The sequence below is a fragment of the Nerophis ophidion genome, linkage group LG16 (genome assembly GCF_033978795.1).
Source record: "Nerophis ophidion isolate RoL-2023_Sa linkage group LG16, RoL_Noph_v1.0, whole genome shotgun sequence".
NCBI lineage: Eukaryota > Metazoa > Chordata > Actinopteri > Syngnathiformes > Syngnathidae > Nerophis > Nerophis ophidion.
This window is the reverse complement of record NC_084626.1, coordinates 15140786-15163506: the sequence shown is the minus strand read 5'-3', so window position 1 is coordinate 15163506 and position 22721 is coordinate 15140786. Positions and strand designations below refer to the sequence as shown.

The following is a 22721-nucleotide window of genomic DNA, read 5'->3' as shown; positions in this document are numbered from 1 at the left end:
CATATCCAGCATGAAGAGGTTTGTGTACACTTTCTTCTTTGCCTTGTAACATTCAGTACCTGCTTTATTCTCCATCTCAATCGTATTTGGTTTGGCAGCCCGTATGAAGTCAACGTTCCCAATTTTTATAGCCACCTTCTTAAGTAAATCTGTTTGTTTTTTCTCCCATCTTTTAGCTTGTAAACTGTCTCTTCTTCATTCTTGTCGTTTCCTCTTTTAGCTTGTAAACAGTCTCTTCTTCATTCTTGTCGTTTCCTATGTTTTGATTGAAGGATGTCAGTGGTTTGTGTTGTGGTTTGTGCAGCCTTTGAGACACTAGGTATTTAGGGCTATATAAATAATCATTGATTGATTGATGGATATGAGAGTGACATGTGCGATACAAAGGATCCCCTTTGAAAGAAACTCCCACTTGAGAGATATGGTTTCCAAACCCATAATCTAGGTGGGCTGGTCTGGTTTCACAAAAGCCAAACATGATCAGATTAAGGTGTTTCCATGGCTCGTAGGATGCTTTTTTTAAGCCGAACTATTTGATGAATCAGACTGATTTATTATGTAAACGTAATCAGTATTTTTATTTTTTTCCCCTAGCAGAGAAGAGCATCTTCTGGCAAGAACATCTACAAGCTCCGCACATGACCGCCAGAGGTCAGTGCAGTACTAAAGCAAGCATTCATGCAACTTTAGAATTTCTCAAAAATATTATGACATCTACCATATTCTAAAAACCCAAAATAACAAAATCCTGCCTTTTTTATTTTGGAAAATAAATCTAGAGGCACCTTATAGGAACTGGCATTTGCTCATTTTATTGATTCTCTATAAATGCTGTCCGACGATTTTAATCAGATTAAGCACAGGGTTGCTGGAAATTAAATTTGATTGATCATGATTAAATATCAAATGTTATACTTGTGAGGAATGATTAAAGCATACTGTACTTAAAACAAATACCTGACAGTGCCAATCAAAATGTTATGTTATTATTATCTTTGTGAGGTTAAATGTGAGCAGGTGTGAAAAGACAAGATCCTACAGGTGATTATTTGTCAAACCACTTCATGTGTGAGAGGAAGCGAACATTTACAGACCTTGGCATCCCGCTCAGCAAACTTCTGGAACATGTTGGCGTAAGTCTTCTTGTCCAGCTCGTGATATTCCTTCATTTTGCTCCGACAGATTGTTATCCGAGTTCGGGCAGCACGATTGGCAGCGTTGACCTGCAGCACTTGTTGAAAATCCGCCAAGGCCAAGGTGAACTCGTTACGGAGCAGACGGGCCTCACCGCGGCGATACAGAGCCTTCTCGTTGCAAGGGTCTATCTCAATCACCTGTGGTACACAAAACAGGTGAGTTGAAGTACATATCTAACTTCATGAATCTTTTCACACAAAAAGGTGAAAATGTATCAAGCCTTTGTTGCCTGTAGAGTGGCAAGAGGTGGAACATTGCCATGAGAAACTAAATTGGGGAATTTCGTGTTGTCATTTCCTGTCTACTACATCGTATATCACAGTTGATCTTAAAATGCAATAATGTTTTAACCAAATAAATCAAGTCTCTAATCTGGAATATTTCCAAAACTCTTCAGGTTAAATTCCAATTGAAATGCTGATGAAAACTTCCCGTAACCTTCCACCCAATCGCAATCCTAGCTCTAAGTAGGAAAAAAAGTAAATATTTTAGTATCAGCGCCACCATGGGGTGTATTTGTCAGAAAAACAATAGCCCAGGCAACTACAGTTGCAAAGGATTAATACTTTTTCTGTAGATATCGGTACTTTTTTTCCTACTTAGAGCTTGGATTGCGATTGGGTAGAAGATTTACAGAAAGTTTCCATCAGCATACATATATATATATACATACATATATATATATATATACACACACACATATATATATATATATATATATATATACACATATATATATATATACATACATATATATACATATGTATATATATATACATACATATATATACATATGTATGTATATACATACATATATATATATACACATGTATATATATATATATACATACATACATATATATATGTACATACGGTGTTAGCTTTCACTGTTATGCTGATGACACCCAACTCTACATGCCCCTAAAGCTGACCAACACGCCGGATTGTAGTCAGCTGGAGGCGTGTCTTAATGAAATTAAACAATGGATGTCCGCTAACTTTTTGCAACTCAATGCCAAAAAAACGGAAATGCTGATTATCGGTCCTGCTAGACACCGAACTCTATTTAATAATACAACTCTAACATTTGACAACCAAACAATTAAACAAGGCGACACGGTAAAGAATCTGGGTATTATCTTCGACCCAACTCTCTCCTTTGAGGCACACATTAAAAGCGTTACTAAAACGGCCTTCTTTCATCTCCGTAATATCGCTAAAATTCGCTCCATTCTGTCCACTAAGGACGCTGAGATCATTATCCATGCGTTTGTTACGTCTCGCCTCGACTACTGTAACGTATTATTTTCGGGTCTCCCCATGTCTAGCATTAAAAGATTACAGTTGGTACAAAATGCGGCTGCTAGACTTTTGACAAGAACAAGAAAGTTTGATCACATTACGCCTGTACTGGCTCACCTGCACTGGCTTCCTGTGCACTTAAGATGTGACTTTAAGGTTTTACTACTTACGTATAAAATACTACACGGTCTAGCTCCATCCTATCTTGCCGATTGTATTGTACCATATGTCCCGGCAAGAAATCTGCGTTCAAAGGATTCCGGCTTGTTAGTGATTCCCAAAGCCCAAAAAAAGTCTGCGGGCTATAGAGCGTTTTCCGTTCGGGCTCCAGTACTCTGGAATGCCCTCCCGGTAACAGTTCGAGATGCCACCTCAGTAGAAGCATTTAAGTCTCACCTTAAAACTCATTTGTATACTGTAGCCTTTAAATAGACTCCCTTTTTAGACCAGTTGATCTGCTGTTTCTTTTCTTTTTCTTCTATGTCCCACTCTCCCCTGTGGAGGGGGTCCGGTCCGATCCGGTGGCCATGTACTGCTTGCCTGTGTATCGGCTGGGGACATCTCTGCGCTGCTGATCCGCCTCGACATCTCTGCGCTGCTGATCCGCCTCCGCTTGGGATGGTTTCCTGCTGGCTCCGCTGTGAACGGGACTCTCGCTGCTGAGTTGGACCCGCTTTGGACTGGACTCTCGCGACCGTGTTGGATCCATTGTGGATTGAACTTTCACAGTATCATGTTAGACCCGCTCGACATCCATTGCTTTCCTCCTCTCTAAGGTTCTCATAATCATTATTGTCACAGACGTCCCACTGGATCATTATTGTCACCGATGTCCCACTGGGTGTGAGTTTTCCTTGCCCTTATGTGGGCCTACCGAGGATGTCGTGGTGGTTTGTGCAGCCCTTTGAGACACTAGTGATTTAGGGCTATATAAGTAAACATTGATTGATTGATTGATGTATATATACATACATATATATATATACATATGTATATATATATATATATATATATATATATATATACATACATATATATATACATATGTATATATATATATATATATATATATATATATATGTATATATATATACACACATTTATATAGTGTGTGTGTGTGTGTGTGTGTGTGTGTGTGTGTGTGTGTGTGTGTGTGTGTGTGTGTGTGTGTGTGTGTGTGTGTGTCCATTCATCCATCCTTTTTGTACCGCTTTTCTTGTTCGGAGTCGCATGGGGTACTGGAGCCTATGTCAGCTGCATTCGGGCAGAAGGTGGGATTACCCGGAGGCAGAGGTGGGTAGAGTAGCCAGAAATTGTACTCAAGTAAGAGTACTGTTACTTTAGAGATGTATTACTCAAGTTAAAGTAAGGAGTAGTCACCTTTACTTGAGTAAAAGTAAAAAGTATGTTGTGAAAAAACTACTCAAGTACTGAGTAACTGATGAGTGACCTGTTTGTTTAATGATTACGGCAACAAATAATGCACAAAAACATAAAAATAGCAACGAGCAAATTTAAAGCCAGGAATATCTCTTAACCAACTAAAACAATAATATATATTAAATAATAAATTACAATTAAAAAAAATAAGGCAAATTGAGCCACAATAACAGCACCATAGGCTCAGTAGGCATTCATTGATTGATTTATTGATTGATTGATTGAAACTTGTATTAGTAGATTGCACAGTACAGTACATATTCTGTACAATTGACCACTAAATGGTAACACCCCAATAAGTTTTTCAAATTGTTTAAAGTCGGGCTCCACGTGTGACGGTCATGTGACCACCTGGCTCTGTTTGATTGATCCAACGTCACCAGTGACTGCATGTGATTGGTGAAACGCAGGCATGCGTAATCCTACTTTGAAGGTCTGTCATAAATCAAAACAAACACTAACATATCGATAAAAAAAGTAGCGAGTAGCGAGCTGAGTGTAGATAAATGGAGCGGAGTAAAAGTAGCATTTCTTCTCTATAAATATACTCAAGTAAAAGTAAAAGTATGTTGCATAAAAACTACTCTTAGAAGTACAATTTTTCCCAAAAGTTACTCAAGTAGATGTAACGGAGTAAATGCAGCTCGTTACTACCCACCTATGCCCGGAGGGAACCCACGCAGTCACGGGAGAGCGTGCAAACTCCACACAGAAAGATCCCAAGCCCAGGATCGAACCCAGGACTTTCGTGTTGTAAGGCATATGCACTAACCCCTGTGCCAAATGTGCATTCTTGAAACCATCCCACTATAAATACAAACCCTGTTTCCATTTGAGTTGGGAAATTGTGTTGGATGTAAATATAAACGGAATACAATGATTTGCAAATCCTTTTCAACCCATATTCAGTTGAATATGCTACAAAGACAAGATATTTGATGTTCAAACTCATAAACTTTATTTTTTTTGCAAATAATAATTAACTTAGAATTTCATGGCTGCAACACGTGCCAAAGTAGTTGGGAAAGGGCATGTTCACCCCTGTGTTACATCACCTTTTCTTTTAACAACACTCAATAAACATTTGGGATCTGAGGAAACTAATTGTTGAAGCTTTGAAAGTGAAATTCTTTCCTATTTTTGTTTTATGTATAGCTTAAGTTGTTCAACAGTACGGGGTCTCCGCTGTCGTATTTTACGCTTCATAATGCGCCACACATTTTTCATGGGAGACAGTTCTGGACCGCAGGCGGGCCAGGAAAGTACCCGCACTCTTTTTTTACGAAGCCACGCTGTCATAACACGTGCTGAATTTGGCTTGGCATTGTCTTGCTGATAAGCAGGGGCGTCCATGAAAAAGATGGCGCTTAGATGGCAGCATATGTTGTTCCAAAAGCTGTACCTTTCAGCAATAATGGTGCCTTCACAGATGTGTAAGTTACCCATGCCTTGGCCACTAATGCACCCCCATACCATCACAGAAGCTGGCTGTTGAACTTTGCGTCGATAACAGTCTGGATGGTTTGCTTCCCCTTTAGTCCCGATGACACGATGTCGAATATTTCCGAAAACAATTCGAAATGTCTGTGATGAGATGGCGACTTTTGGTGAGTTTTGAAGCATGTTAAGGGGGTCAAATTATTTGTGATGAGATGGCGATTTGGTGAGTTTTGAAGCATGTTAAGGGGGTCAAATTATTTGTGATGAGATGGCGACTTCATTCCGCCCGATTGTACCTGAGATAGGCACCAGCGACCCCAAAGGGAATAAGCGGAAGAAAATGGACGGATGGATGGATGGAATTTGAAATGTGGACGTCAAGACCACAGAACACTTTTCCACTTTGCATCAGTCCATCTTAGATGATCTCGGGCCAATAGAAGCCGGCAGCGTTTCTGGATGTTGTTGATAAACGGCTTCCGCTTTGCATAGTAGAGCTTTAACTTGCACTTACAGATGTAGCGACGAACGGTATTTAGTGACAGTGGTTTTCTGTTTCTGAAGTGTTCCTTAGCCCATGTGGTGATATCCTATAGAGATTGATGTCGGTTTTTGATACAGTGCCGTCTGAGGGATCGAAGGTCACAGTCATTCAATGTTGGTTTCCGTGGAGTGATTTCTCCGGATTCTCTGAACCTTTTGAAGATATTATGGACCGTAGATGTTGAAATCCCTAAATTTCTTGCTATTGGACTTTGAGAAACGTTGTTCTTAAAACTGTTTGACTATTTGCTCACGCAGTTGTGGACAAAGGGGTGTACCTCGCCTCATCCTTTCTTGTGAAAAACTGAGCATTTTTTGGGAAGCTGTTTTTATACCCAATCATGGCACCCATCTGTTCCTAATTAGCCTGCACACGTGTGGGATGTTCCAAATAAATACTTTATCAATATTTATTGCCACCTTTCCGAACTTCTTTGTCACGTGTTGCTGGCATCAAATTCTAAAGTTGATGATTATTTGCGAAAAATTATTGTTTATCAGTTTGAACATTAAATATGTTGTCTTTGTAGCATATTCAACTGAATATGGGTTGAAAAGGATTTGCAAATAATTGTATTCCGTTTATATTTACATCTAACACAATTTCCCAACTCATATGGAAACGGGGTTTGTAAACAATGTTTACTAAACATTGTATTTTGCCGAATCACAACAAAATTTGGTGCACACCTTTTTGGACTAACAAGGACGTGTGTGAAATCTGATCCAAGATTGGTTCAAAAACGAGACGTCATCAAGCAAAATGTCTTTGTAAGGTCACAGGCGATTAAGTACTTAATACATTGTCAAAAGGCATTGATCATTTGTCTAATATTGATAAAGTTTTAAAGGGGTCATATTATGATTTTTTTTATGTTTAAAACACTTTATTGTGGTCTACCTAACATGTAACAGCTATTTGGTCAAAATGTTTGCATGGACTATGTTTTACAGACCAACTTCAAGGCGCTTTCTGAATGTCTCTTCAGAATGAAGCCATTTTGTAGGCGGTCCTATTTACATGCCCCCACTTCTACAGCGTTTTTCTCCGAGTCGGCCATGTTGTAGTTTTTTGTGCTTCCATGTTGAGTCTACTGACAGTTGGCAACTATACACTAATTCGTATAAGAAATGTCAACAACGGAGGATGAATGTGCATGTACGAGACAGTCTGCCCCACAAAAAGATAGAGAAAAAGAAACTTATTGATCACAATGGCTGTCACGTAAGGGTCGCATGGTGATGCATTTTTTTCTCCCAGTGACGCAAAGGACAATCCGGACAGGACTTGCAGGTAAGGACTTGATTTAATGGTAAAAATAACAACACTGGTACAAAAACAGAAAACAAACCGACTGGATGAGGTGCTGAGCGCACCAGAGGCTAAGGCTAACACTTACCACAGACTAAGACAACTAACTAGCAGGGGCTAGGAGACAAGACTTACGTGGCAGTCGCGTGATGCAAAAACAAAGAAGCCAGACCGACTAACTGGCAAAGACAGGCTTAAATAAAAATGTCAGTGATGACAAAAAGTTGTGCGTCAGGAACACAAGCGGCAGGTGAAAGTAATAAGTTGCTATGGTAACAAACTCAGAGGTGCATAAACAGGAACTAAACAGAGTCTAACACTGACAGAAAAACAAAAGTGACCCGAAAAACCCAAACAGAATATGATCCGCATAGCGGATCATAACAATGGCGACCTCGCACAAAGATCTTTTGGTAAATTTCAATCCATATATGGAGAGATATCCACTGCCTACACCAATTTGAAAAATGTTATAAATTGGGCAATTTTATTCCAAATACACAAACATGGGTAAAAAGGTAAGAAAAATGTAAAGATAAAAGGTAAGAATAATTGGTTTCGCATAATAGGGCCCCTTTAAGGATATATGTATTACATTTACACTAATATGTCTTCCAAAATGTTACACACAACCCACAGGGGCCTGAGGCGGTCTTACCTTGTTGCAGTTCTGCACCACTTGGGAGAAGTCTTTGATGCGCAGGAAACACAAAGCTAGGTTGAGGTGGGCCGTCGAGAGCAAGTCATTAATGCGATTTTGCTGCTCCAAACCGTTACCACACTCCATCTCCAACCAGGAAACGATGCGCTGGTACTGTACTACCGCCTGGTAGTAGTGCCCCCCCTAAAAAAACATAGGATTCATGTGTCAGCATGCTTAACAGGCTGAGTACTATAAATGAAAACAAAGTCAAAAATACTTATCACTGACAAGCATTTTTTTCTGACCCAGTTTGCTTACCATAAGAACTATGTACTTACACACTGAGGGTCAGATCCGGCCCGCCAGCCTTCGAGATATGGCTTGCCCCGCGGTAAAAAAGTTAAAAAATGTTTTTTTTTTTGTTTTTTTAATCTGTCCTTTCTAATCCATTTTCTACCGTTTGTTGCTTGTTATCTCATAGTCTCCTAGCCGCTCAGGCAAATCACGTTGTCTAAAAATGCATTTTACATTCAATGACGTGATATCATATGTGTGTATATTTATACATATATATATATATATATATATATATATTATATATATATTTATATATATATATTATATATATATATTATATATATATAAATAAACAGCCCTGCCCCCGGCCAAATTATTTTAACGCAATGCGGCCCCCGACTCAAAAAGTTCGGGGACCCCGGCTACATAGAATAAGCAAAAAAAACAACAAAAAACATTCAACCTGCAAAACAATATTTCGCAAGCATTTTGGCATTGTTTGATCCAAAAAGTCTAAGTGCATGTTGGAATTTCCCTGAGTAGCCTGCCTTTCCCCAGTGTCGGCAGTGCTCGTGTGAACCCAAGACAATTATTTTGTTCCTCACTTTTTTTGCCAGATATTTAGACCATGACTGCGTGTTGATTCATTTTCAGCAGATAGTACACCTAGTGTTTCCTATACGTTTATTAATTTGTAGCAGCCCACCAGGGATAAATTTGGCGGCATCTGCTTTGTTTTTATTAAACTGCTCACAAACACGTTTAAATAGAGCTGTCTGAGTGGCTTTTGGTACAACTTTGTCCGCCGTTTCAAAATTATTTTGGCGCCCTTGTCTGGCGTTATCAACTCCTACTGCATCAGTGTGGTGCAGACAAGTGAGAACGTTACAATTCCCATTAAAGGGGCTGTTTGCAACATTTACACAGATGGAGCTAACTTTCCATTGTTTTTCACACAGTAAATCCCGCCCGCCCTCTTCCGGCTTCTAGGACGTAATGACGCAACTATATATGTATGTACCACTTGAAAGTACGCGGATGACATGGCCCTGGTAGCCCACCTTACTAACTCCCAAACCATGACAGTACCAGCAGGAAATGTGGTGTAAACTTTTGCCAAAAGCTCAATAGAGCTCAATATATCAAAATCGAAGGAGCCGTGCTACAGACCCAGAGGGAAACACCCAGAGGACCTGTTTTAACGGCTAAGCATACAAAGTCAGCTGGTAGAGCAGGTACAGAATTTGAAATATCTTGGGATTAAGATTGACACTTGCATGTCCTTCTCACAACATGCTGAGTCAGTCTACAAAAAGGTCAAATACTTTAATCTATAACAGTGGTGTCAAACGTACGGCCCACGGGCGATATCTAGTCACAAGCCTGCTCAGTGGCATTGTGGATAGAGTGTCCGCCCTGAGTTCAGTAGGTCGTGAGTTCAAACCGACCGGCAGAGTCATACCAAAGACTATACAAATGGGACCGTCACCTCCCTGCTTCGCACTCAGCATCAAGGGTTGGAATTGGGGGTTAAATCACCAAAATTATTCCATAGCGCAGCCACCACTTCTGCTCACTGCTCCCCTCATCTCCCAGGGGATGGAACAAGGGGATGGGTCAAATGCAGAGGTTAATTTCACCACACCAAGTGTGTGTGTGTGTGACTATCAGTGGTACTTTCATTTTAACTTTATCCGGCCCGCGAGATGAGTTTTCTAAATACTAAATATTAAAATAGAAATGAGCTATACAAAAATGTGTCCACTAGAAGCAATTCTTTGTATGCCCTGCACTAGGTGTACATGACCTCAGAGCTATGTGCCTTGTCAACACTTCCGTGTTTGGACACTATGTACTTTCGCTGCTTATTAGTGATAGTTACAACATGTGGATTGTTACATTCATGTTGGGAATGTAACTCGGGATATTTCTACCCAAATAAATGCCTTCGATAATCTGTACTTTGTGTGAAATTTTTAATCCATTTTCCGGGGGGACATAAATACGCTGAAATACTGTGTATCCCCTTTTAACTTCATGTGTGATTATGAATTGAGTCTAAATTCACAAGTTTTGTTCAAGATGATGCTACATATGTACAGAATAAACCACATGATGTCAGTACATCATCCATCCATTTTCTACCGCTTATTCCCTTTCGGGGTCGCGGGGGGCGCTGGCGCCTATCTCAGCTACAATCGGGCGGAAGGCAGGGTACACCCTGGACAAGTCGCCACCTCATCGCAGGGCCAACACAGATAGACAGACAACATTCACACTCACATTCACACACCAGGGCCAATTTAGTGTTGCCAATCAACCTATCCCCAGGTGCATGTCTTTGGAAGTGGGAGGAAGCCGGAGTACCCGGAGGGAACCCACGCATTCACGGGGAGAACATGCAAACTCCACACAGAAAGATCCCGAGCCTGGGTACATCAATTGAGGAAAATTAGTCAATAATAATAACATCCTGTAATGTGATTTTGATGTTTATTTCATTTTCTGACGGATTAAAAATGACCTTAAAGGCCTACTGAAATGAGATTTTCTTATTTAAACGGGGATAGCAGATCCATTCTATTTCATACTTGATCATTTCGCGATATTGCCATATTTTTGCTGAAAGGATTTAGTAGAGAACATCCACGATAAAAGTTCGCAACTTGTTAAGACAAACTCCCTGCCTCTACCGGAAGTCGCAGACGATGACGTCGCAAGTGTGGGGGCTCCTCACATATTCACATTGTTTTTAATGGGAGCCTCCAAACAAAAAGTGCTATTCGGACCGAGAAAACAACAATTTCCCCCATTAATTTGAGCGAGGATGAAATATTTGTGTGTGAGGATATTGATAGCGACGGACTAGAAAAAAAAAACGAGTTAAAAAAAAAAAACGCAAATGCATTGGGACGGATTCCGTTTTTAAACACATTTACTAGGATAATTCTGGGAAATCCCTTATCTTTCTATTGTGTTGCTAGTGTTTTAGTGAGTCAAATAGTACCTGATAGTCGGAAGGGTGTCTCCACGGGTGTCTTGACGCGCAGTGTCTCAGGGGAGTTGACGGCAGCTATGGACGGCACAAGCTCAGCTGATCTCCGGTAAGAAGCTCATTTTTAACCACAATTTTCTCACCGAAACCAGCTGGTTGACATGTGGTTGGGATCCATGTTGGCTTGACCGCACTCTGATCCATAGTAAATTTTCACTTCCGGGAATTTTAAACAAGGAATCACTGTGTGTTTGTGTGGCTAAAGGCTAAAGCTTCCCAACTCCATCTTTCTACTTTGACTTCTCCAATATTAATTGAACAAATTGCAAAAGATTCAGCAACACAGATGTCCAAAATAATGTGTAATTATGCCGTTAAAGCAGACGACATTTAGCTGTGTGTGTGCGTAGCGCTCATACTACGTCTTGCGTACACGTCATCATTACACAACGTTTTCAAGACGAAACTCCCGGGAAATTTAAAATTGTAGTTTAGTAAACTAAAAAGGCCGTATTGGCATGTGTTGCAATGTTAATATTTCATCATTGATATATAAACTATCAGACTGCGTGGTGGGTAGTAGTGGGTTTCAGTAGGCCTTTAAAACTGTCAGATTAAATTCCATGTATTTGACTGATGAACATTATCACATAATTTATTCCGAAAGTATAAATAACGTCAAACAGAGATAGAATAGTATTAAAGGACTGTCAAAGTCAACTATAAGTTCCTGTAATGGCAATATTTTTTTTAACACGCAATTAATGTTTTTGACCCTCTGCACCATCCGTAGCTTGGGGAAATGTGTAATGGTGTAGTTACTCATGAGCAACAGGCTCGAAAATGATTCGCTGAACTGCCCAAAGAAAGGGGGACTTGATGGAAATCTCAGAACCACAGCCACAGCGAATCGTTCTCTGGACAAGACAAGACAATTTTACCTTCAATCGACATCATTGGAGCAAACGCTGCTAAGCCAAATTGCTGCTTGGAGTGAGAAGCTTCATGTTCGTGGTTGGATTACAGTTAAAGGAGCCGTATATAATAATTTAATGTCAAGTCATCATTAAACGGCTTATGTCAGAAGGCATTATTAAATCATGCTCTTTTTGAATACCTTTATAACTGATAACGGTAGTTCAGCAGGGATATGTTAATTTCCAAATTACATTTACAGGCCCGATATATTGTTATTGTTTTCATTTCGATGGGCCGCCCTCCACCGTTTAACTAAATTGGAAATTCTGAGTGTGTCACATCCAGGTTGCCAGTTACACACCGCCACCTTCGTCGAGCTACTGCCACTGGTAAACTTACTAAACATGTCAAACCTTAGTAAATCTAAAAGGTGTTGTTACGATTCTCAACTTCTTCATGACAAAGCTGGGCCAGGAACATGAGGATTTGTATTGGCGATGCCTTTGAAAGATGGAGACGGTTGAAGGCAGAGAAGATTTTTTTCTCGAATCATATAGGTAAGTAAGGCATTCACGTTTTCTAACTACTTTACTAGTTTAAAGGGGAATGGACATTTTGTATGCATATAATATAGTCTGTAATCTTGTCTAACAAAGCTAATATGTATGTGCAACGAATGCTTAAGAGCGAAGCACCATCACACTAAGATGTAGCTTAGCATGCGAGTCCGGTCAATGACACATCGACATAACGGGGGAATTATAAGCCCGTTAGCCTGTATGTCAATGTGTATTCCAACTGACAGGGCAACATATATTTTTGACAAATAAAACCTAAATGGAAATGCGTAGTGTCAATGCCTATTTCGTTCTCAATATGCCAACACGCTGAGGAAATACGTTCCAATAGATGTCAAGTCTTTTCTCATACCAATCACACACGTCCGTTTGGCGGCTTCACAATAATAGCGCTACGCTCATACTTGCCAACCCACCCGGATTTTCCAGGAGACTCACGAAATTTAGCGCCTCTCCCGAAAACCTCCCGGGACAAATTTTCTTCCGAAAATCTCCCGAAATTCAAGATGAGCCGGAGGCCACGCCCCCTCCAGCTCCGTGCAGACCTGAGTGACGTGTATAAAGAGCGTGTCTGCCCAATGACGTTATAACTGTAGAATGATCAAGGGTGAGTTCTTGGTTTCTTATGTGGGTTTATTGTTAGGCAGTTTCATTGACGTCCTCCCAGCGCAGTAATAACACACAACAACAGCAGTCAGGTTTACGTCTACCGTAAGGCAGTTGTCTGCAGTAAACAGCATGTGACATTAAACAGGACAATACTGCCATCTACTGTACATGCACCACAACACCTCCAGGCAACTTCAACCCTTTACTAAACCTCCTCCATTCACATCCCATCTCCCCGGATTATAAATACCCTAATGTAAATAATCAAATTAATTTCTAATGTATATGCTTGTTCTTATGCTATCTGAACTCACTATGTTCTCTGCTCGCTGTACATATCCTACTAAGTAAGACCTACAGTAATACAATTTCAATGTCCACTTCTCTGTTGAAGCAATTGTTGATGACTGAAGTACTGATATCAACCAAAACTCCTCATCCCACCCCCCGGATTGTATATAATTCAATGTATATACTATGATGATTAACTTGTGTGATGACTGTATTATGCTGATAGTATATATTTGTACCGTAAATTGATTAACGTGGACCCCGACTTAAAACAAGTTGAAAAACTTATTCGGGTGTTACCATTTAGTGGTCAATATGTACTGTACTGTTCAATCTACTAATAAAAGTTTCAATCAATCAATCATGCATATGTGACAATAACATCTACAGCTTTTAGAAAGTGCAGCGCACAACTGTGCACACAACAGCTGTAAATATACTCCTCCCCTCTTAACCATGCCCCCAACCACACCCCCCGCCCCACCCCTGACCACACACCCCACCCCCCACCTCCCGAAATCGGAGGTCTCAAGGTTAGCAAGAAAGGGTACGCTTCACATCCTAGCTTCACATCCTAGCTTCACATCCTACCTAACCAACAAAACAACGAAAAATGGTCTTACACAACGATTATGCTTTTCTGTTACTCTGGGATGTTTCTACCTAAATAAATGTATTCTGGCAGATTGAGATTAAGTGCATTGTAATGGCAGCAGCAATATGAAGGAGGGATCTTTGAACAATCTCGCTTCTTCTCTACCACTGAGACAAGGTCTAATACTGCATGCATGCCTGCCACTGCCCTCTGCAGCCCACATCAGATAATTACAGTTCACTACACAATATTACCATCGCTATGGTGTATTATTTTACAACCTGTTCTGATTGATAGTCCGCAATTGCAGAATGTTTACCAAGCTGAATATTACATTTTATTAATAAGTAAGTAGAGAAGGTTAAAACATGGTCATGCAGATATATGAATGCCATTAACTTCTTGCACTACTGTGCAGAAGTTTTGGGCGAAAAATTGCATAAGCACACTATATCCGCTCATGACCCTGCATAAAAAAGCAGTAAGGGTCATTCATAAGGCAGGATAGTGATCACACAAATACATTTTTATAACATTCAAAATTATTGAAATGTGTAACTACAAACAGTACAAATGACATATAAAGCAAAAAAAAGTGTAGATTGGGTAAAGGATTATTGATAATATATTTTATTAAGACCGGTAAGTTTATCATTGTTTATATTATAGAAAGCTAGTTCTTTGATATATAAGATATGGGGTAGAAGTAAATAAGTTTCCCTCCTTCCCATTCCTTTTTGGTTTTGAAATAACCATATTTACTTTTTAATGTGTTCATATAGTGAAATATTTGTTTCTATTGATTTACCTTACTGTAATGTTATCAAGATTATTTCTTTTTTTCGATTGTTTTTTCTTTTGCTTTGTTTTTAACATGTCCAAAATAAACTACTACTCCTACCACCAACTTGTACCACATGTAAAAGTACAGAATACAGAAACATTTAATCATATTCAAAAAATATTATCCAACATTTTTGACAATCAAAGCATTCTCAAAACAATTTACTATGTAGTGTTATTAAAGCAAGAAACTTCTATATAAACATGGAAGTGTAGCTCCACTGCTCGAATTGCAAGTGCTCCTAAAGCAGGAATACAAATGATGTTATTCCTACAAAATACAAAATCTGGCAAGACACCAGCGCTCCGCAAGTATTTTTTTATTATCTTTAAAAAACAGTTACACTAACCGTCCGAAGTTTTACCGCCTAATTATTACAGTTTATCATTACATCCCTTGTCCGCACTAGATCCGCATTTTATAACTGTCTATTTTACCTCCTGTATTAAACTTGTAATAAATGTATTAAAATCATCAATATTTGGACATATCTCCATCGATTCAGGGACATCCATGTCCTAATCGTACGGTGTGACTCCTTCACTAAGTCTGCTACATATGTTTTTGATTATTTCTTATTTCAATGAATATTATCCGCTACTTTTCAGCACTGTCCTTCACACTCAATTTCGTTGTTCCAATGGTTGGAAAAACAAAGTTATGTGCCTCTTTGGCTTGCAACTAAACCGGATATTTTGTTCAGAACTCAAGTATGTACCATTGTGGCATTCACTACACAAAGGCTTTTTCTTGCAACCTAAAGAATAACAATCAGCAGAGTGACATCTCGCTGAAAAACTCCTACGTTGGGACTCATATCCCAAGGTAGCACTGTGCTCTAATAAAAACGCTTGTGAAATGTGATGATAACCTTGATATGATTTGACTTTTTTTCTAACAGTAAATTCAATATAAAAGCAAGCAGAATCTACCTTGTAATACAGATTCCCTTTATGCTTTGTTTCAGAGGCCAGACTCAGCTTTTCTTGCAAGTCCATTTCCCAGGATTCCTTAGCCTTGACACAACACACGGTAGTCAGACGACTGTCTTTAATTTAAGTTTCATTCTGAAGCACACTTACCCTTTTAAAGTCTTTGAGCGTAACCTCGTACACAACTTCTTTGTCTGGTTCAATTTTAAATTCTGGTTTTCCTTTATGGCCAAAGCCATACCTGTGAGGAACAAACATATGTAAATAAAAAATAAAATTAAATGACACTTCCTGAATGGTATTGTCAAATTAGGGACAAAGGTATTGGCAGATGTCACAGACGATGGTTCCAGAGGTTGAAATACCCTCTGTGATGTCGTAAATACCAACAAACAGCTGCTAGCAATGAAACGATGCCTGAGTGACACACGTCGTATGTTATAACTTTAATTCTGATGCTTTGAAAACACATGTTTGAAAAATAAGACGTGAAAGTCTTTGAAGCATCATTGCGTGTGACGTCAGCAAATCTCATACAATTTGGGCTCATTGAGCCTCGAAGTTGTGCGTTTTACTTACAACTCCACAATGCCAACCATTTCAATGGTGACTACGCAATTAATTGCGGAGCCGGAAGGCAAAGCTCTCAATTTACTGGTCGATCTACGTTCCCATCCACACCTATGGTCATGAGCTCTGGGTTATGACCGAAAGGACAAGATCACGGGTACAAGCGCCCGAAGTTAGTTTCCTCCGCCGGGTGGCGGGTCTCTCCCTTAGAGATAGGGGAAGCTCTGTCATCCGGGAGGAGCTCAAACTAAAGCCGCTGCTCCTCCACATCGAGAGGAGTCAGATGAGGTAGTTCGGGCATCTGCTCAGGATGCCACTCGAATGCCTCCCTAGGGACGTGTTTCGGGCACATCCGACCGGTAGGAGGCCACAGGGAAGACCCAGGACACGTTTGGTAGACTACCTCTCCCGGCTGGCCTGGGAACGCTTAGGGATCCCCCGGGAGGAGCTGAACAAAATGGCTGGGGAGAGGGAAGTCTGGGCTTCCCTGCTTAGGCTGCTGCTCCCGCGACCCTACCTCGGATAAGCGGAAGATGATGGATAGATAAGAGGAAACCAATCAGAGCGTACTGTTCAGTTTCTTACCCGCTGATTGACTCAGCCTTAGGGCAGCATTATTTTATTAGATTAAACGAGTATGACTCTGTGGGTCTTATTTCATGTCAAGAGAGCTCCCAGTGTTAAACATGTAGAAGGTTGTAAACATGTTTTATGCTCCGGTTACAAAAAAGGTTTCCTTTATTGTGAACAATTCCTACCTTGTGGGAATTAATTCCAGGAATTACCAAACATGTTCATGCTATGAGGCGCTTAAATTAATTCCAGGAATTACCAAACATGTTCATGCTATGAGGCGCTTTTATCGGCTGAGGCACTACAACTATATATATACATTGAAGCATAATGAATGTCTAAGCCTCTTATGCAGATGCTTAAATATATATTCTGTTTTATCATCAAAATCCAATGCAAAAAAAAAAAAGCACTCACTTTGGTGATAAGTGAAGTATACAGCACTCTCCCTTCTGCATCTTGTCCATGGCACGGTCCACTCCAAGAGGAACACCTTTATCCTCCGACTCACTGACCACAAATGTGACATCTCTTTTGTCAAACAATCGGCCGTCGCAGCTTCCCTCCAGATGAACTGATGATGGATTTCAAACACATATATCTACATTTATTGTACAGTATTTCACACTTTAGCAATCATTTTATGTGAAGTGAAGTGAAGTATATTTATATAGCGCTTTTCTCTAGTGACTCAAAGCGCTCTACATAATGAAACCCATTATAGTTGCATTTAAACCAGTATGGGTGGCACCGGGAGCAGGTGGGTAGGTAAAGTACAGTTTGTATCCTGTCCGAGGACAACGGCTGTGACTAGGTTGGCAGAAGCACAAACTCTCAAGTTGCTGGCACGTCTGCTCTACCAAACCCCATTATCACAGTATATCTTCTCAAGGTACTTTCAAAAGTAAATTTGGATACACTTTAAAGTAGTCAGTGTACAGATTTTGTACAGCAGTACAAACTGTACCATCCGTTGACAATAAGACCACACAAAAAAAGTTTTGCCTAATACTCCAGCTGGCAACACAAGTGAGCAAGCAGCAAGATCAATTTGTCTAGGGTTGCATGAGTGCTTCTGGTAACTGGAGAGCTGCGGGTAACTGAGGGAAATTCCAATGAGTGCTGATGACATTCTGCAGCAGAGCCTGCCAAAATGCTTGAACAAATCAAGTATTGCTTTGAAAGGTCAATGCGCGGCAAAAATGATTTTCTCTTGCCTGGTTTGGGGCTGCATGAGTGCTGCCGGCACCGGGGAGATGCGGTTCATTGATGGAAACAGACATTTTCAACAGGTAAAGCGAAATTGTGAAAAGCAAGTGCTTGCTTAAAAAAATACCGATATACACCCCTGGTGTACAGTATGTCATCATAAATTGACAGAAAATGTGTCAAGGGAGGGTTTACCTTCGACGGTCGCACCGTCATTAGGATTTAAGTAGTTGTCCCCTTTGACTTTGATCCTTCGTACGATGCCGCCATCTTCTGTCAGCGTCTCTCCTTCGAACTTGAGCAGCTCGATCTGTGTGGACGCAAACAAACAGTGTTAACTGAACAATTTCAGTGAAGGAAAAATAGCCTTTCAGTGGGCACAGGAAGTTGTGGTGTGGGAGGACAAAACTCTCATACATATAAAAAACCTGTAGGAGTTGTCACAAAAGAACAATTGCAGAAAGTCAAAATGTAATGTTTTGATCCTGGAAAAGTGTATTACTGATTCTGCATGTATATTTATGGTATAAAAAGTCAGCATCTGATTCTGCATGTATATTTATGGCATAAAAAGTCAGCATCAAGGTGGACTACAGAAGATGCTCGCTCAGCAAAGTCGTTAATCCATACCTACCTCAAATATCACTGAAGAGTTGGGAGGAATTTTGTCCGAACTTCCAGTGGAACCATAAGCGTACCCTGGCTTACACAGTATAGTGCACACCTCGCCTTTCTGCATGGATAGAACGCCAATATCCCAGGCTTTGAGGACCTGTCCTGTTGACAAAGAAGATTTTGATCATTAACATTAATTAACAACTATGTTGAGACTCACAACATAATATATAGTAAAAATAGAGAGCATGAGAAAGTATATTGCACAATATTGTAGCAACAAAACCAATGTTGTAATTAGGATCATTAATAGCACTGATGAGTTGAAGTTGAACAGTACTATTACTATTGTTGAACACTGTTCAACAAATCTTGAACACTAGTCAACAAATGTTGAACAGCAAAACAATCGTTACATATGCATGACTCAAAAAATTTTATAAAACAAACATACCCAATAATAAAACTTCAAAAAAGGGTAATTAGAATAATACACAAAGCGTGCTACTATGAACATACCATTCCAGTATTTATAAGTTCAAATGTATTAAAATTTTCATAAGTTCAAATGTATTAAAATTTTCAGACATTGTGTTTTTAAAAACAATGGAAATTATGTTTCGAGTAAAGAACAGCCTTCCAGCTTGTATTCTTGGTTTATTTCATTTAAGAGGAGAAAACTAATTTACGGGGATCTTGATTTTTGAAATAGGTAAAGCGAGAATGAATATGAATACAAATGTTTTTTTCAGTTTTAGGAGTTAAATGGTGTAACAAGCTCAGTGATGAGCTGAAGACATGCACTTCTTTGGTAAGGTTTAAGGAAACCCTGAAATGTGAAATAATTGAAAATTATAAAATATAGTAACAATTACTTTCATCCCATTGATTTTTTTTTTTTTTTTTAACGTTGATGTTCAAGGCATTCTAATTTTCAGTGAAGGTATAGGATAGGCAAATATAAGCTTTGGCTTCAGCGTATTCCTTTTTCGGTCATTGTTTCTTTTCTTTTTTGTGTATGTGTATGATTGTTTATTTATAACCTGTACTGTAAAACTGATCACACAAAATGGTTGATTGATTATATGACCGAAATAAACTTTATTTCTTTCATTCAATCATTCATTCATTCATTCATTCATTCATTCATTCACTCACACCAAGAATTTTAGGGTGCATGCCGAGGTAGATAAAGCTGCTGGATACTAACCATTATGGGTATATTACGTTTTTTAGACAATGTAAATCGGAATAGGATAAATAGCTATAGAGCACAGTTTCTTTACGGTTTGGCCGTACGCACCTACTAAAAAGATCTGTTTCTGAGCTGTGTTCCGTATAGTACGCAGTTGTAATCCACTTTTCCACCACTTGTAGCTGTTACGACATTCAGATGACAGGCATGTGATTTCAACTTAATGAAAAAGACTCAAAATGTGCCACGGGTCTGGGGGTCACAGGTCCCCCCAGCCAGGTTCAGGGCAGTGCCCTGGTGGGACTCCTGTTTTTCAGTAATTGAACATGCAAAAATTGGCCAAAAAAAAACACAATTTAAAGATGTTAAGAGTTTTTAAAGAATTGAAAAATTATCTGTTTACAGAGTTTACATATACATGCCTCATTCATCCAAATGAATCACTATGTCTGTTTAAGTCTCCAGTAATTACAACTTGTGTTCACATCCACAGGAACCACATGGGTTAGCCTACTCCATACAGTATTTACAACCTTACTAGTGTTTACTTCTCAGCCACAGATGGTTCATCCAGTTATTTACATTATTTACACATTACTTTGGTTCATTCACACATTAATTTGGCATTTTTGCTTTGATGGCTCCAACATGGAAAAATTTCGGAGCAGCTTGCATTTTCCTTTTTGTCTCTGCTTTAGCGGATTCTACCTTGGATTTTATAGCCAATTTCCGTCTCTTCGACTCTCTCTCCACTTCTAACTGCTCCAAATGCAAAAATCTTAAAGAGTACAAACAATGTTTATTCTATTAGCTAACTTCCTGATTCTGAATAGCCATTTGTGATTTATAGCATGAAATAACAAATGTTGCACTCATGATGTGTTGTTTCAAAATGATTCAACTATTCAAGGTAAAAATATAAAAAGTTGAAATAATTAACAAAATGTCAGCTACTGTCTTGTTCTAAAACACCAATGACAATTAAATTTAGCATTTAGACAGACTATACTGTAGCAAATGTCATCACATGTCTTCCACAATCATGTGTGTTCTTAAATGTGCATTCCACATCTTACATGTCGAGAACAGTTTAGATTTGGGCTTACATGGTAAACAACTAAATAAGCAAAGAAGCCCAGACATCCCTTTCCCCAGCCACTTCGTTCACTTCTCCCAGGGGATCCTGAGGCGTTCCCTGGCCAGTCAGGAGACAGTCTTCCCAACGTGTTCTGGGTCTTTCTCGTGGCCTCCTACCGGTCGGATGTGCCCTAAACACCTGCCCAGGGAGGCGTCCGGGTGGCATTCTGACCGGATGCCTGAACCACCTCTTCTGGCTCCTCTCAAAGTGGAGGATATGATATCATATACTGTGGGGGTAGTCAACGAAGGTGCAGTTGAAACGCGCAATTTCTACAACCACACTTTGCATATCATTTGTTTTTTGACAAAAATGTCATAAACAGTTTTGGTTATCGTTATACATTGCGCATAACAAACTTGTCCATTTTTTTGCGTCGGAGTGAAGTGCCCAAACAAAGAATCCCATTTGTTGATGACTTCGTACAATACTTTTTTTTGTGTAAAACTGCAAAATAATCCACCATGGAACCTGAGAAAGTTGCGAGTGCTCACATCTTTAAATTCGGGGAAGGTGGCGTCCGCATGGCTTTCTCCTCCCCTTTGCCCTTTTTGCTCATCACAATCTTTGCCAATAAGTAGTAGTAGTTTATTTCATGCTTACAAATTTACATCATAATTGTTTACAGTTCATTATATATCCGAAAGTGAGGAGGAAGAAGCAAAGTTTACATACTCTTCCCCCTATTTCATATCACAGCAATTAAGTGTTCAAAAACAAGATAAAAGTCTTCATAAAAAGTAAAACTGTTACACAATCTTACATACATTTCATTCATTATTTATATGTATTTGAATGTTAATTTCTTCATGTAAAACCATAACATCCATTAAATGTGTTTTGTGGTAATATTTTGGGGGGTTGGGAACGTATTAAATAGACATACATAATTTCTTAAGGAAAAAATATTTGTATGATGTTATGTGATTACTAAGGAAAACAAAGTACTACTGTAGTTATTTGAGAAGCAAGTGGAACAAAGGAAAAAGTACCCTACCCTTGCCAACATTGAAGGAAAAAGACTCCTTGCGATCTCTGCTGCAGTCAAACTTCTTCCCAGTGAGGAATTTTCCAGTGTAATGGATGGTCACTTTGTCCCCAATCATTGGGGACTCTCCATCTTGTCCCTGACGTTTCACAACCTGCCAGTAAACGCAAAAACCTATCAGTCAATCTGATTTGAATTTTTTTTTTTTTTTTAAACACAATACCTTGATTATTCCTTGGTCTTTTTTAGGCGTGACATCAACGCCTTTTGTAGCAAACTCAGCTGAGACTGCCGGGCCGTCCATTGAAAGATCCTGATCAGTGGTCATGTCTGCCTGTGTGCATCACAGTGACGCTGGAGAACTTATTGATGTTCTGATGCGTCCAATTTGCTTTGAAAAAAGGAAATCAACCATTAGTAAATCAATCTACCGTAAATTACAGCTTCTTTTTTCCTACACTTTGTGCCCTGCAGCTTTTTTTCCCAGCTGGGGTTCT

At 39.5% G+C, this 22721-nt stretch overlaps 1 protein-coding gene across 3 annotated transcripts in view; it reads right to left on the bottom strand.

Annotated features, from left to right (window-relative positions):
* Nucleotides 1-22721, bottom strand: part of fkbp5 (FKBP prolyl isomerase 5) — a 46862-nt gene that overhangs the window by 8761 nt on the left and 15380 nt on the right. For 2 of the 3 annotated variants that reach the window (XM_061874414.1, XM_061874413.1), the window contains 10 exons: nucleotides 22448-22615; nucleotides 22234-22378; nucleotides 18923-19065; nucleotides 18484-18598; nucleotides 17497-17653; nucleotides 16087-16177; nucleotides 15937-16020; nucleotides 11182-11247; nucleotides 7893-8078; nucleotides 1095-1334 (listed from right to left, as the gene is read on the bottom strand). In XM_061874414.1, the coding sequence (XP_061730398.1) occupies nucleotides 1095-1334; nucleotides 7893-8078; nucleotides 11182-11247; nucleotides 15937-16020; nucleotides 16087-16177; nucleotides 17497-17653; nucleotides 18484-18598; nucleotides 18923-19065; nucleotides 22234-22378; nucleotides 22448-22552 (1332 nt within the window). In that variant the 5' untranslated portion in view covers nucleotides 22553-22615. The remainder of the gene's footprint in view (nucleotides 1-1094; nucleotides 1335-7892; nucleotides 8079-11181; nucleotides 11248-15936; nucleotides 16021-16086; nucleotides 16178-17496; nucleotides 17654-18483; nucleotides 18599-18922; nucleotides 19066-22233; nucleotides 22379-22447; nucleotides 22616-22721) is intronic. The other variant, XM_061874415.1, reaches the window with a different exon arrangement.